The following is a 16,044-nucleotide window of genomic DNA, read 5'->3' on the forward strand; positions in this document are numbered from 1 at the left end:
ATTTTAATTGGACAGGAATTTTGATTGAGTGAAGAATGAGCTTAAAAATTATACATAATGCATAAACTGAATCGATGAAAGTTAAAGTGTAGAAAGACTATTTAACGTTCCATAAAGTTCTATAACATAGAGTTGTAACTTGAAATTTTTATGTTCTTATTTTAATTACGAAAAGAACAAACTTGTGATCAGGAAAAATTGCTGTTTATAGCACAATTGCATCTAAAGAGGTTCTTCACAATGACATGTGATAATCAACATCATAATGAAACATTTAATTTTGAATTTTAACGAAATTTTATGTATTATTCTTATATTAACAGAGGTAACCGTAATACATAATAGAAAAAACTTAAATAAAATATATTCCCAAAAAATAACATGAAAGCCATATTTCTAGGATTCACGGGCAAAATTGTTCAATCTTTAGTTAAGGAAAGATAAAACCAACTTTTTAAAATGCAACAGAGGATATCAAAAAATCCTATGTTAGCAGTATCTGGAGACACAATTTTGTCGATGAATATTCAAAGAGATGTAAATAAATTATTTGCTTTTTATTGTTTAAGTTACTGAAAGCAATTATTATTTTATCTGATTCAGTGCAAGTAAACAACCAAGAACTTTGCTGCTTACGATAAAAATTGCTTTAAATAATTAAATTTTTTATCAGTAATGGTGAATTTTCTACGGAAATAGCACTCTTCTATTTTTCCCAAGTCGTTTATCAATATTTTATGAGATTTTGTACACGTGAGTAAAAAATGAAGATAGATTGTTGTCATTCTCGCCGTTTTTTTTAAATATAAACAGGACTTTTTATAAAATATATTAAATTTTAGATAATTTTTTTTCATTTTGGAACTCTTTCAGCTAAATGCCTTTAAAAATATAGTCGAAAATATCAATATTTTTTCTTTACACCATATTGTCATTAAATTTTCCCAAAATCTCCACGCAAGTAAACATAACTATAGATATAATAGGTACGAAAACAAACGTTGACACACGTGTCTAACAGGAAAAACAAATGAATAATAGACACAACGCATCGAATTACTCTGGCTAAAAGAATTGTTTTAAACCGAGTTTAAACATGATAGAGAAATTTCTAAGTTAATATATACAGGGTTGCTCATTAGTGCGTCAAAGTGCGATATCGCAGTAAATATAAGTTTTGGAAGGAAATGTATCTTAGTAAAGTTTTTGGGGAATAAAAGGTACGTATTTTTAAATTATTTTCAAATGTACAGGGTCTGTCATAAAAGTGTGGTAGTACCAAATTATGTTTTTTTAAATGGAACCCCCCAATTTTTTTGCCATTTTCGGATTTATCGTCAAATTTTAAAGCCAGTTTATGAAATAGGTCTTATATAAAAAATTTACCATTTTCGAGTTATTTGTGAAAATTCGAAAATTTTGATGGCTGCAAGGTCTCACGGAAATCAATGCTGTTTCCTAACCGTTGCGAATTTTGGAATCGATCTTATGAGGCTCCAAGGCGACATAATAAGCTACGTTTTGACATGTTTTAGTTTAAAAAAAGTTTTCCATAACCCTCGAAATAGGCCTCCGAAGTTGCATGACTTCAATCCTCAATAACTTGCTTATTTCAAATGGAATGCCCTACTTTTCTCGACGGCATCGTGTTCAGAATCCAAAAACCTACAACTTTTGTTAACATCACCCTATCCCTAAACCCAACCGTTTCTGAGCTGCCGAAAATTGCCCCTTTTTTACATCTAAATTTGTATTTGAAGTCGCATCGGTTACGTCACCATACGCAAATTTTACGCGATGTCCGGTGACGTCCAGTGTCATTTTGACGTTTTCCATGAGTTTCGATGACTGTATTATTATTTTTATATTATTTACAACTAATTATTATTATTTATTTTCACAACATTATTTATATCTACAATAAATTGTCAAATTGTCCTCCATTTCGATCAGAAACCAGTTGAAGTCTTGCCAGAAAAGACCTATTTACTTCTCGTAACATATCAATGGATACGGTATTTCTAAGCGCATGAATTATGCGTTGTTTCATATCTTCTGCAGTCGTCGGAGCAATTTGGTACACAACGTTTTTTATGTGTCCCCATAGAAAAAAATTTATTTTTGTTAAGTCTGGCGATCTTGGTGGCCAAAAAACGGGTCCGCCGCGGCCTATCCATCTACCTTCAAATTCTTGATTTAGGTACTCTCTGACATCTGCCGCAAAGTGCGCTGGAGCACCGTCATGTTATAGCCACATATTTTCCCTCAAAACTAGAGGAATTTTTTGCAAAAGTTGGGGCAAATCATTTTGCAAAAAACGCAAATATTTAACACCGTTTAAATGTCCGTTAAAAAAATGTGGCCCAATTATAAAATCGCCTATAATACCACCCCAAACATTTACAGTCCACTGCCGCTGCGTATTCACTGATTTACTATTCTTGGATTTTCCATTGAATAATAATGGAGATTATGACGGTTTGGACTACCATTCTGAGTGAATGTTGATTCGTCGGAGAATAATACTTTTAGGAAAAAGTTAGGTGTTGTTCTTACCATTTCTAACCCCGACTGACAAAAAAAAAACCGATGCGACTTCAAATACAAATTTAGATGTAAAAAAGGGGCAATTTTCGGCAGCTCAGAAACGGTTGGGTTTAGGGATAGGGTGATGTTAACAAAAGTTGTAGGTTTTTGGATTCTGAACACGATGCCGTCGAGAAAAGTAGGGCATTCCATTTGAAATAAGCAAGTTATTGAGGATTGAAGTCATGCAACTTCGGAGGCCTATTTCGAGGGTTATGGAAAACTTTTTTTAAACTAAAACATGTCAAAACGTAGCTTATTATGTCGCCTTGGAGCCTCATAAGATCGATTCCAAAATTCGCAACGGTTAGGAAACAGCATTGATTTCCGTGAGACCTTGCAGCCATCAAAATTTTCGAATTTTCACAAATAACTCGAAAATGGTAAATTTTTTATATAAGACCTATTTCATAAACTGGCTTTAAAATTTGACGATAAATCCGAAAATGGCAAAAAAATTGGGGGGTTCCATTTAAAAAAACATAATTTGGTACTACCACACTTTTATGACAGACCCTGTACATTTGAAAATAATTTAAAAATACGTACCTTTTATTCCCCAAAAACTTTACTAAGATACATTTCCTTCCAAAACTTATATTTACTGCGATATCGCACTTTGACGCACTAATGAGCAACCCTGTATATAAGGATATAAGTCCAAATACATGATATCTTTATACGTACCATATATCAATCTTCTTATTAATTGTCTGGCCATAATGTATGCAGAGTACAAAAGAATTCTGCCTATCGCCGAATGCAAAATATGGTGAAGCAGGTCATGACAGCTAAACCGCAGAACAGTGGCGCTTGGCAAATTTCCGTGTTGGCGCATTCTTTAGTTTCAAATGATTTGCGTTCATACCTGTTAAATGTTGAACGTTTCGATTTAATGAAATGTAAAATTAAAGTGAAATAAAATATCGAAAACAATAATGTATTCCGATGGTGACGACATATACGACGATAAATTGTACTTCACCAAAAGTTTTCCAAGTAGCTAGAAATTCTTCGCTAGAATTGTTATTGGTAAAGTCCAGGACAAGATACCAGATATGTTACAAAAACTTTATATAGGGTGTTTCCACAATACAGATGTCCAGCATAAGCATCTCTTAAACGGTAACAGATACAGACTTGGTTACAGGGAGAAAATTTGCGCGTTCAAACTAGTAGCTTCATGGTGCAAATCGATCTGCAAAATTATTTTACTAGACATCCTTATTTTCGACACACTGTATATATAATCTCATAAAATTCGTATAAACGGTTTGCAAAATATACCGAGCGTTCTATATAGAGCCTGGTCAAAAATCGATGGGATTTGAGGTTTTCTCAGAAACGGTCATATGAAAGTATGAGCAAGGGAGGTTTCAAAGACAGTATGTTAAGCCCACAATTATTTTTAATATACATACGTAACATGCAAGATCGACTACTGCCTAATTTAGTGTCCCATTACCATTTATGCTGATAATACCAGTTTTTTATGTTACATAAATATTATATGTTTTCTGGATCAAAAGTTACGAAAAATAGTTGAAGAAATGTTAGTAGACGGAGGTGAATGGCTCGAATAATTGTTTTATTAAAATTGAGCATAGAAAAAGCATGTCAGTTTCTGTACAACTCTTCAGATTACAAACTTATCTTTTGGAGAATCCCATCGAATTTGGACCACCTTGTACATTAATACACACCGTATAACTTGCTTGAATCAGCCATTAGCTTACCTTGAATAGCCAAATTTACATTTAAAGTAATATACACGATGTGAGGTGTCAAACAACAAGCAAGCGACACATTTCTAGGTAAAATTATGTCCACCAATTGGCATATATCAGACCCACGATCCCTATAATGATTATCTCAATGTTTTAATGAGCCTCTGATCCCTCGACGTAATCTAGAGATCATATAACCACAGCTCCAGCCTCAGCCCTGGTTTGTGACAATGGAGGACAGTCAGACCAAGTGTTTTTGTAAGGGTCGAAACACTCCACAGCGGAAATGGTGCATTGAGCCCGATAAAAAGGAGTAGCGTGAATTTGGGCTCCACCTCGAATAAATTTTGTTTTTATAATTTATGCAAATCAGTTAAAGTTATAGGAAAAAATTCTTCCATTTTTCCATGTTAACATTTCATCATCAATCCAATTTCATTCAATGACTTTTCTTATTTAAAATTCCCAATTCTAAACTCACCTATAACATAAAGAAACCCATCTATGGCCGACACTGCAGGACCGCTTCTTTCCAATTTCATGTTTGGGACTATCTCCCATTTGTTCTGAAATATAAGATTAAAAAAATAAGCACTATCACAATTAATACTTTAAAGAAGAATAGATGATTTTATTTTCTTTTTTAGAGGCATAAGTACAGAATTCTCCATTATACTATATTTCTTTTTTTCAGAAATTTTTTTCGTACTAAGAGTGATAAATTATTTTACTAAAGATAGCAAATCGCATTTTTATTTCTCAATGCTCTAAGATATATAAAGTGTCAAACTTCAATTTCAATCTTAATTTTTTTCTTATAGCCCCTGCAGGTTTTAAAATGTTGAGATTTGTACACTATGCAATTTAATGATTGTAGTTTATATGATAGGCACCTACTTATTTTGTTATATATCTGGAAATGCAAGTGGGAACACGACATGAAGCATATACACTTCTTACGGGAAAATTCACGAATATCAATACCTTGTACAATTGATTTTATTTCTGAAATACTATTGGAAGTAAATGAAAAAAGTATAATATATTTGCAGTTTGTTTACTTACCTTCTTGAACGAGTATCTCTCTACAGAACTTAATACTTGTTGCCGATGAGTGCCGCCCACAACATACAAATAATCATCTAAGACGGCAACCCCCATTTGAAACCTGGCAACAGTCATCGAAGGTAACTTCTGCCACTCCCCAGTGACTGGATTGTAACTCATCAGATCTTGCATGTTTCTTTGGTTTAGGGAGCAACCACCCACCATATAAATCAATCCTAAATTAAAAATTACGTGGTCGTTTTTACAAATTTTAGAAAAATCCAATTACCTTCATAAGACACTAGTCCCATACTGAACCGCGGCTCAGACAAGTTCCCCACCAACTCCCACGTATCAATCCTAGGATTGTACCTCTCAATGGAACCGCTGATGTCTGTGTCCACCCACCCACCCATGGCGTACAAATACCCGTCTAAAGCACACAATCCAAATTCGCATCTGGAAATCAACATACTGGCCACATCAGTCCAGATTTTGGTTATAGGGTCATATCGTTCACAACTGGAAAGGATGTTTGAACCCTCTTCCCCGCCTACCACGTATATATGGCCATTTAAAGAGGCTACACCTGGAACTAAGCGGTTCACACGCATATCAGGTACTTCCGTCCATTTCCTACGTTAACCCAGTTAGTACCAAAGCATTCTCAAGAATAAGACTTACTTGGTGAACGTATCGAATTTCTCAATAGAGACATAATGCATCTCTAAACCCCTGTCCCAAACACTATGAAGTTCCCTCTTCGATCCCCCAATAACATAAATATCTTTCTTAGCACATTTTCTTGGCTTAACATTAAGGGGCACTAGAGCCCCTTTTTGGCTCACCATGTCATTGTGAACGGACTTAAGGGCAACCTTCAGACTTGTGTCTGGACATTCGTTGATGGCCCTTTCAAGGAATGCTACAAGATATTTAAAATAATTAAAAATAGTTAATTTATGGATTAAAATATCTTACTAAAAGAGATTAAAGGCAGCCTGACTTTCTGCAAAATATCAAAAACATATTGTTTGCGATTGGCAATATCATGGTTGATCCAATTCATGGCAGCATGAAAAATTTCACATTCAGAATCAATTTTTAAATACTCAGATGATAAAAAATTAGTAAAAGTTTCCCTGTCAATATCATAAATTTCATCCTCCTTTATTACTTTAGGAAAGTGCTCCTCAATAAACCTAATTGCAGAGACTTTTAATTCAAGTATATTGTGATCTCGGGCAAATCTGCAAAAATTAAGACAATTGTAAGTCATATTTAAAAGCTTCAATGAGCTCCTTACAAGAAAATTCCGATGGCATTAGTTTCATGTAGTTGGTCAATAAGAAAATATGTGCATTCAGTTATAATTTCCACAATCTCAAACATGTCAGCCGCAATCACTAAATCCTCAACATTGTCTTTGTTAACAGTAACAATTCCTGAATACATAAAGTCGAGTATTATCTGAAAGGTACTAGGATGCACTCCATGTAGTTCTATACACTTCTGATCTTTTTCACAAAGTTCTCCTGTGAACATGGCATGGAAGTAAGGACTACTGGCTGCGAGAATTGCTCTGTGAGCCTAGAAATGTTATGTTATGTACAGTGTTCAGCCACTCAATTTTGCTATATTTTTAAACAGTTGCAAAATATTAATTTTTTGATATAGGAAGATCGTTCTAAAACTAATTAAAATGTCTTCTCTAGTTTCCCAAGAAAAAACATTTAAATTCTGTTCTGAATGATATTTCTATGTAAAAAAATGAAAGTCTTACTTAAAAGCATGACAAAGTAAAATTAACATCCTGCACATACTGGGTGACTAAATAAGAACAATCAGTTTTAAAAATTCAAATTATTGTTTTACCAATCATTGAAAATATACTAAATATTAGCAACAATTTAAGTTTTTTTCATATCTACACCTCCAGTGATATTCGAATTACATTATTTCAAGTATTGTGTTTTATATAATCACAAATAACATGTTTTAATCAAAAATGAGAAGAAAGTTTAGAACAGTTATATGCATATAAATGATCTCAAAAGTAGAGAATTGACCAAATTATTTACAATTATCAATAAATACTCAATATGAAATGTGATATCAAAAGAAATTTTTACTTTTATATTTTTACTAAAGAGTAATTTGATTAGTTAGTAAGTATCACAGTCTCTTTCATGTAAATCAATAGGAACACACATGCTTATGCTTACATTAAAAACCTTGTTGCCCAATTTGATTTCAACATCACAAAACTTCTTGTCTCGTCTCAGTAAGTTCAAGTTTCCCAATAACTTCGAGGCAAAGTCATAACTTATATTGTCTGCAGGTTGACTAGACTTGAATTTGCTCTTCTTGCCATTTGGATTCTGGGCTTCATGTTTAAACTTAAATAGCTTGGAAGGTGCCATTTCCAAGGAGCACTGGATAGGCACAGTTCACGTTAAACTCTTGACGCATCAACCAGAAGATAAATAAATATTGTTTATTTTCTGGTTAAATCCCATTACAGCTAATAATAGAATAAGGAAGGTTTGGAACGCGATGTAACACGTTATTTACATAAAATACAATTGATTTTGCTTTAATTTAAATAATTTGTTTTCTTTTGGTGATAGTAATCGATTATATTTTCATTTTTTATTTGTTGATTGATGATTGATTATTGATGATAATCGGCGTTGTCAGGTTTTTAAATTAAATAATACTATGGGATTTTTACACAATAAACATACACGTCACATGATTACTGCCCTTTATAAAGTTAAAGAATGTCTGAGTGACGTCAGCCAGATTTAAAAGTACGTCTGCAATATCCTTAAAAAAGACGAAATTGTGTTAAAAAATATATAAAATTAAAATTAAAATAGTGTTTAAACTTCGTACACATCGTGCAATGAACCAAACGCCGAACAAAACACAAATTTATTACGGTTTGTTGTCTCAAACTGGAATTTCGAAAATCGTGCCGCAATCTCAATGAGAATTTTTAGTAGTTTTCGTCTTACGAAAAATAACGTGAAATGGCTACAAGGTTTAGAAAAATAGTACGAAAATGAGGCATGGTACTATTAAAGTTATGATAGTACTGAGGGTGCAATAAGTGATACAAATATTATTATAATCCTACGCTTGGCAACACTGCCCCAATACGTTCGTAACCTATAAACCAATATTGTTAGGTTTGGTTTTTAGTATTTGTTTTTATTACTTTTATTTTCGGTATTTCGTTCTGAAGATATTTAACTCGGTAGTTCTGTCTGCTATACTTGGTGTTCTATAAGTAAAAAGGTGAAAAGTGAACCTCTTTAAACCAATTAGTCATGTCACATAGTATATTTCAAGTGCCGGGTAACACCAATAGTCTGCCAGTGGTGGATAACATCGCCTGTATAGTAATCGCAAATTCACACGAAATAAAGTTCCTTTCTATCGTACATATTTTATTTCCAATAAAAGATAATAATTTCTTTATATTTTTAAAAGTAATGGTTTATGTATTAAATATAATTAGATTTCTAATATTTATTCATACAAATAACAATTAGGAGACTTGGCAACGCTGTATACGAGCTGGCTTGGTTCGGAACCGTTAGGACGTTTTGGCATTGGTGTTTGACTTTCTTGCCAAAAGCCGCTTCAATTTTTGGTAAAAATTTGAATAAAAATATTGGAGAAGGATTGAACTGAGTTACTATTGAATACTTACCTATATTTACTTAATAGGATGATCTTCTAGCCATTAGTATCTTTTCATAAGTTCGTCTTCAGTTAAAGCAAAACAAAGCGCCAAGCAAATATGGAAAGCAAGGAAGAAAACTCATTAACTTCTACTATCAAATGGTAAGTACTATTCTAGTACTCTCTATTATATTTGCTAATATTTTTATTTATAGGAAATATGTGCCAGGAAGAACCTTCAATGTGCCTCCCATAGACCTTGAGGACATTAAGAGACAACTATTAGATACTTCAACCTCTTCAACTGAAGAAGCTGAATCTGAACAATATGATGAGGACATAGGGAAAGAAAGCAATGTTGTTTCTGAAGACTTATCCAGAATTTTAAATGACAGTTTCTGTGAAGGCCTTTTAAATAATTCTGCGTTATGTGACCAAAACAAAGAGGAACTTGAAAACCCACCTCCTCCTCCTCCTCCTCCTCCTCCTCCTCCTCACTACCCTTTAACGCCCATAAACCTAAATAACTCCAAATCAACAATTTCTTACAATTCAACATTAACCCCCATTTTTGAAGAAACATGGAATAATTTAGTTTTTCAAGAACATGCAGTTGAAAATAAAGAGAATATTTCAACGTCAAATGTCCCATTGAAGTTACCAATGGCTGCAGAGAACCAGCATGACAGTTTCAATGTTGATTTTTCGATGTTAGCCTTGCAAACTCCTCTAAAGAAAATTGAGAGAAACTTTGTGACCCCAAAAATAAACATTATTCCCCAAAGTGAAGTTAAACATCCAACTGTGATGAGAACTCCAAGTTTTGGGAGTGCTAGGAAATTTAATCAGCCATTATTTAAAACTCCAATTACTAAGCCAATGAATACTATTTATTCTGTGAAGAAAAATCATGGAACCCCATTTTCAATGGACAAATCTCATAATTTTCTTCAGTTTCCTATGGTCGATGCTCCAGATAATCATATGGTAAGTTTTTGAATTTACTTTAATTATGATACATTAAATGGATCCTCATGAATGTAAAAAGAACAAATGTTTTGCAATTTCCTTATTGGAAAATGCCTGTTAATAGATAAGATGTTAAAAGGAAGGGTCATTATTATTTATTTTTCCAATGCACACATGAGATACATGCATAAAGGATGAATACCATAAATTTACTTTTATTTAGGTACAATATGTACAACCTATGATATACACTGCCGAAGATGGTTACAATCGAATTGTTGTAAATAATATTGAGTACAAAGTGATAAGTTTGTTGGGAAAAGGGGGCAGTTCTGAAGTCTTCTGCTGTGTTCATCCAGATGAGCAATTCCAAGTGGCAATCAAAGTAGTATGCTTATCAGATAGCTCAATGTCAAGTGGTTATATCAATGAAGTAAAGTTACTAGAAACCCTGCAAACTTGTGATAGGATTATTAAAATGTTTGATTAGTAAGTTGACTGTCAGAAGCCCTTATAAAAAAGTAGAATGTAATAAATTCAATAGTAGGACCTTGTTGTCACGTGAAATTTTCTAGTGAAATCAGAGATGAAAAACTAGCAGTAGTACTAGAAAAAGGCAGCTCTGACTTAAGTGCAATATTAAAGCAATTAGCCTCAAATCAGTCAAATTTACCTAACCATATGTTGATGTTTTATTGGATGGAAATGTTATATGCAGTCAAACAAATACATGATAATGGTGAGCTTCTAATACAATGTCTTCCAACTTCAATAATTAAATTAACCTGAATCGCAATTTCATTTGTTGAATATTCTGTCTATCAAGCTTTATAGAATTTGCGGCATCTAGGTGTCATCCACTCAGACTTAAAACCGGCAAATTTCATCAGAGCAGAAGAGGTACTTAAACTGATAGATTTCGGGATAGCAAGCAAAGTACAAGGGGACATGACCTGTGTCTTTAAATCCAATCAAGAAGGATCATGCAACTACATGAGTCCAGAAGCGTTCAGTCAGCAGACCAATGCCAATATGGACAGTCCTAGTTATGGAAAAGCTAAATATAAGGTAAAAAAAATACACAATATTATTTTTTTTATGAAGCGACTCTTTTATTTAGATCCATTTTAAGTCGGACGTCTGGTCGCTTGGTTGCATTCTCTATCAGTTGGTCTATAGGAAAACACCGTTTCAAGATCTGAAGCAGTTATGGAGTAAATTAACGGCAATTGTAGACCCGAATCATAAAATTTCATTTCCTCCTGCTGATTGGGTGCCTCCTTCTGTAATACGTACAATAAAACGTTGTTTGCAATACGATGTAAAAGCGAGACCTTCAGTGGCCGAATTAATTGATGAATACGAGCTTTTGCAGAGGAGTATTTAATAAGACCCGTTTGGTATTTTTTCTATCAAAAGTCATAGAATTATGTATGATTTTTAATTATGGAAATCTCAGAACTTCTGTTTGTAATGAGGGATGGCTTGCGGTAGTGTTTTTTTAAAATTTTTTTGATTGAATTATTATTATAGAAAGCCATTGTGGTTATCTTTATTTTTTTCTTATTTGGACTGACATATTTTCATGATATAATTTTTAAATATTAAATAAAAAATCATCACAACATGGCTTATTGTTAATAAGTATCTATAAATAGCCTTGGGTTAAACAATACAAGTGTAGGACAAAAACAATATGGAAAAGATAAAAAGGAGGCAACCACAGCCGAATGAATAAATTTTGAATAAAAAACATTCACATTCCAAAAACAAAAAAAGGTTCCCATTCTTTTCTCCCTCTGGGTCAGTACGCCTTTCCCTGGTCAACCTAGGCGTTCTGAGGTACTTGGGGCATCCATATATTGATGCTATGGTTATTGAGACACCCGTTCAATGTGAGATGCGTTCACTAGACTTTTAACCTCAAAGCCATCTACTGAAGCTAACTTGAAGTAATTAGATTGCAGGAGGAGCCAGATTCCCAGTCATCTTTCGTTAAAAACTGATCAGTATATTGCAACTTATTCTACAATTGAAATAAAAAACTCATAAAATGGAACAAAAATAATATATACATATATATCTACATAAATTGTATTTTATTGTGGCAACTGATCATTATAAGTTTTAGTTATAATCAATGTACTGTGATAGATTATGATTTAGTGAAAAAGAGCAGTTATCAAAAGATCAAGAGAACTAAAATGCATACTTCATATAATGTAATTAAAATTTTCCTTATTGCACTTATACATATAAGGCTATATGGGACACAAGCAAAGAAAATGCATATAACTTATAAAAAAATTTAACTGTGAGTCAAAATTACATAGGTGTAAATTTATATAGATAATAACCAGACAAATAAAGTGAATTTCTGGAGAGTTTATCACCATTATAGAAAAACACACGACGACAGTGTAGAATTCATTTATAAAAGCATTGAAATAAGTTTTGATTTAGTTATATAGTGTGGATTTAAAAAAAATATAAATGCCAATATCTTGAAATTCTACCGGTAACGGAAAAATCTAAAAACACGTCTATCATGATGATGGGGAAAAATAATTGAGGGTATGATGAATTTACTATATTCTACCAAATGCGCCCCAACCACCTTAGGTCAGTTTTTTAAATATGGCATGGTTGCAACATATCGTCGGAAAGCAGTTTCAATGGTACCATGGACATGAAGTAAAAAAAAAAAAACAATTTAAAACGAAACTTTATTTACATACTTATTCACTTTTTAACTCGTTTTTCGCATTATTTCAGTAAATTCATATTGCATACAAGTTGAATTTTGATAATATATTTCTTCCATCACAAGTGTTTTTTTAACTTCAGGACCTAATACCGGGAACCACCATTAGACGTTTTGAGAAAACTGAATACCAAAGTTAAGAGTGGTTCGGTAAGAGTTTTAGAACGACTTTACTTAAAATATTTTCAATGACGTTACGCTTCTGGTTGTACCTGAAGTCGATACTTGTTTACTTATTTGAAATGGAACAGCCTATACATTCTTGCACTTTTGGATTTTATGTTCAATGTTAATACAAGTTTATTAATACGTTGGCTATCTTAGAACTAATAATTTTCAAAATATATTTAATTGAGTGTTGAAAGTAACTGATGCAAATTTCTGCAAAATTGCAAATTGTTAACAAACGGAAAGGTATTTTGTAATTCTTTTTTGTCACAATACTGTAGACGGCCCATATTTTAGTATGCTGCCAAACTTTGTCTAATATTTTGTACAGGATGCCCATAAAAATAGGATCAATCTGGACATCAAGAAATGGTCAAAACTTAAAAATTTTAAACAGAACCCTACTATTATTTTGATGTGTTTTGAAATTGCGTCGAACAAAAAGCCTATGTTAATATTTAATTACCTATAGAAAAGTTGCATCATTTTTGAGTAATTTCGTTTTGTAAGTTGATTAAAGTATAGTACATCCCTAATTCTAAGGTGTAATGCGAATATGATAGATACATCTATAGAAAAGGGAAATACCAGAAAATGCTATTATGTGACATAAGTCATATACACTTAAAGAACAAAATTAGTTATATAAAATTAATTGAATCATAGCATTCTAGCTTAGAATTAAGGATGATAGGAAAAAATGATATGCATACTGTATAAACTTAACTTAATTCTTTAGGAGAAATTATTTAAATTTTCTTTTAATAAAGGTAAAGGACATGAAGGCAAACCTTTTTTATTTAATAAAATATATCCCCAAATTAAAAATAAATCGCACTTGGAAACTTATCCGGTTTTTTGGTAGGTATAGGAATGAGAAATTATTTTTTAACTTTAAAACGGCTACGTCACAAACAAAATACTAAGAGGCCTTTTTTTATAAAAAATTGATGAAATATTGAAAAAAATATATTTATATTTAAAAAAAGTCAGTGGAGTACCATTTTTTTAATTATAAACATCCCATTAAATAGCCGCAGTGATGCCACTGGTGTAAGTGGAAATATTCTGCCTATTCCAGACCACGCACATTTATCCCGCCATAATGTGCCTCTAGTTTTATGTCCGTATCTCAAACCGTTTTGGAAATATTTAAAAGATATAAAAAAAAAGAAATTAAACACTCTGTATCTTGGAAACGAAGCTATTTCGGACCTAACTTTGTTCGTTTTAAATATTTGTTTTTAGGAGCTCCACATTTCCTGAAAGTTTATCGGTATATTTATGAAACACCCTGTATATTTAATAACTTTAAAATATTTTCTGTGGGCTGACTATTAACAGTTTTATTTAATGTACATATAAGCGATCATCAATTTAAGAATTTTTATTATTTTGACTGCAATATTAAGACCCTCTTCTCATTTTAAAATATAGTAAATTATTAAAAAATATTTTTTAATTTTTGGAAATAAAAAACTATAACAGTATTTTTGTTTCTGAAAATGCATTTCAAGTAAGGCAAAGCTTTGGTTGCACAATTAATGAAAATTCTTTTAAAAGTGGAACTTTCTAAACTACTGTTGTTAATCGATTCCACCTCCATGAGTGAAAAATGAACAAAAGATACCTGTATTTAAAGATATTTACTAAAAACTTAAACGAAATATTCTAATTTGGCTACGTTAGCCAGTAATGCAAAACTTAGTTGTTTGCATACAGTAATTTTCACATTTATTTTTTACACAGGAATTTTATGATATTAAGCATAAAATTCTGAACTGGATCTTAACGCATAGAAAATTAATTATTGTCTCAGAATAGTGAAAATTTTCAAATTTTGGCGGTGATTAAAAAAAATCTTAAAATTGTTCAAATACTATTTCTGGATTATAAATAACATTTACTGCCTCCTGTGACTTGAATCGATTTACATGTCATTATTGTAAAATAAAATGTTAAGAGTTAATGAATTTAATTATCTATTGCAAATAATTTAATGCATTGCAAAATTAATGCCTTGCGTGTTTCTTTCTTCTCTGCCTATTTTATAATTTCTTTCAATTTTAGAAATTGCCTAACCATCACTATAATTCCTGGGTCTTTCATTTCGAATTAATGACCCATTTGAACATATTTGTCATCACCCAATGACCTCTTTTATTTTCTTTTGTAATTGTTAATTGAAAACTAATAGAACCTTCAAATACACGTACTGAAACATTGAATATTCCTTCTTTAAATAAATAAGCAAATAGACGAAGAATGATGTTTTCAAATTCGATTGCGTATGGGTTTGTTTGCATTTAAACATTTACCAACGCGTTTTCTTGGAAAAGATCAAACAGAGAAAGGAACGTGTTTGATTTTTTTTCCAAAATTCTATTGGGTGCTTAAATTGTCCGAGCAATTACGAATGGCAATTTTAAATCAGCTCGTTTACATTCCTGTCGATACGTGACGTTGAATTTTAAAAATAAAATGATAGAGAAATTCCCTGATTCATTAATAATTTCGAAATATTGAAAACGGTTAAGATAACCGATTTGCGGTTTTCTTTGCTCATTACGAACGGTTGGCAGTGATAGACAATTAGACATTTTTGTCAGGTATAGACAATTCTGCCAATCTTTGACGTGCATTTTTGAAAATAAAAGCTAAGCGCAACGTTGCCGTTTTCTTGATTTTATGAAAATTGAGAAATTTACAGAAGTTCCAAAGAGTTAGTTGGATTGACACACGTCTATGTGCGCTTCGTTTTATTTTCAGAGCGCTTCTCAATTAAGAAAATTTTGATGGATTTGATGAACTTTAGAAAGTAATTTCGCTTGAGGAATGATGTGAAAGCATATAAATACCCATTCAATTGGACATATTCTTTATTTTCTTCTTGCAGTTAATAGCTCTCCATATCCATGTGTTTGAGTGTAAAGTTTCTTCACTAGTAATAAATAGGTCTCTGCCTCTACGATGTTATTTACTACGGTTTCTAGTCGGTAGAAGTCTAATGGACTTCGAAATGAAGGTTCAAGGTAATTATGACCGTCTTCGGTATGTTATAAATCACCAGGGGCGTAAGCAGTTGGTAAT

General features: G+C 32.2%; 2 protein-coding genes across 2 annotated transcripts; one reads left to right on the forward strand and one right to left on the reverse strand.

Moving 5' to 3' along the window:
• Positions 1 to 278: 278 nt before the first annotated feature.
• LOC136413418 (actin-binding protein IPP) lies at positions 279 to 8,058 on the reverse strand. Its single transcript, XM_066396964.1, has 8 exons — positions 7,586 to 8,058; positions 6,667 to 6,950; positions 6,342 to 6,610; positions 6,045 to 6,285; positions 5,650 to 5,996; positions 5,379 to 5,596; positions 4,795 to 4,879; positions 279 to 4,648 (listed from the first exon to the last, which is right to left on the reverse strand). Exons 1-8 carry the CDS (start codon positions 7,781 to 7,783, stop codon positions 4,503 to 4,505), a joined length of 1,788 nt encoding a protein of 595 aa, XP_066253061.1. The 5' UTR covers positions 7,784 to 8,058; the 3' UTR covers positions 279 to 4,502.
• An 842-nt stretch (positions 8,059 to 8,900) lies between these two features.
• Positions 8,901 to 11,742, forward strand: Mps1 (Monopolar spindle 1). Its single transcript, XM_066397239.1, has 6 exons — positions 8,901 to 9,215; positions 9,269 to 10,040; positions 10,246 to 10,511; positions 10,598 to 10,761; positions 10,873 to 11,090; positions 11,143 to 11,742. Exons 1-6 carry the CDS (start codon positions 9,172 to 9,174, stop codon positions 11,407 to 11,409), a joined length of 1,731 nt encoding a protein of 576 aa, XP_066253336.1. The 5' UTR covers positions 8,901 to 9,171; the 3' UTR covers positions 11,410 to 11,742.
• Positions 11,743 to 16,044: the final 4,302 nt, after the last annotated feature.

The sequence above is a fragment of the Euwallacea similis genome, chromosome 14, assembly GCF_039881205.1.
Source record: "Euwallacea similis isolate ESF13 chromosome 14, ESF131.1, whole genome shotgun sequence".
NCBI lineage: Eukaryota > Metazoa > Arthropoda > Insecta > Coleoptera > Curculionidae > Euwallacea > Euwallacea similis.

Excerpts from the sequence above, each read along its gene's own strand:
- LOC136413418 (XM_066396964.1), bottom strand. The coding sequence starts at position 7,783 with ATGGCACCTTCCAAGCTATTTAAGTTTAAACATGAAGCCCAGAATCCA. Across the intron at positions 6,951-7,585 it reads TGGGCAACAAGGTTTTTAAT|GCTCACAGAGCAATTCTCGC; the intron begins GTAAGCATAAGC and ends TAACATTTCTAG. Across the intron at positions 4,880-5,378 it reads AGAGATACTCGTTCAAGAAG|AACAAATGGGAGATAGTCCC; the intron begins GTAAGTAAACAA and ends CTTATATTTCAG.
- Mps1 (XM_066397239.1), top strand. The coding sequence starts at position 9,172 with ATGGAAAGCAAGGAAGAAAACTCATTAACTTCTACTATCAAATG. Across the intron at positions 10,041-10,245 it reads ATGCTCCAGATAATCATATG|GTACAATATGTACAACCTAT; the intron begins GTAAGTTTTTGA and ends ACTTTTATTTAG. Across the intron at positions 11,091-11,142 it reads ATGGAAAAGCTAAATATAAG|ATCCATTTTAAGTCGGACGT; the intron begins GTAAAAAAAATA and ends TCTTTTATTTAG.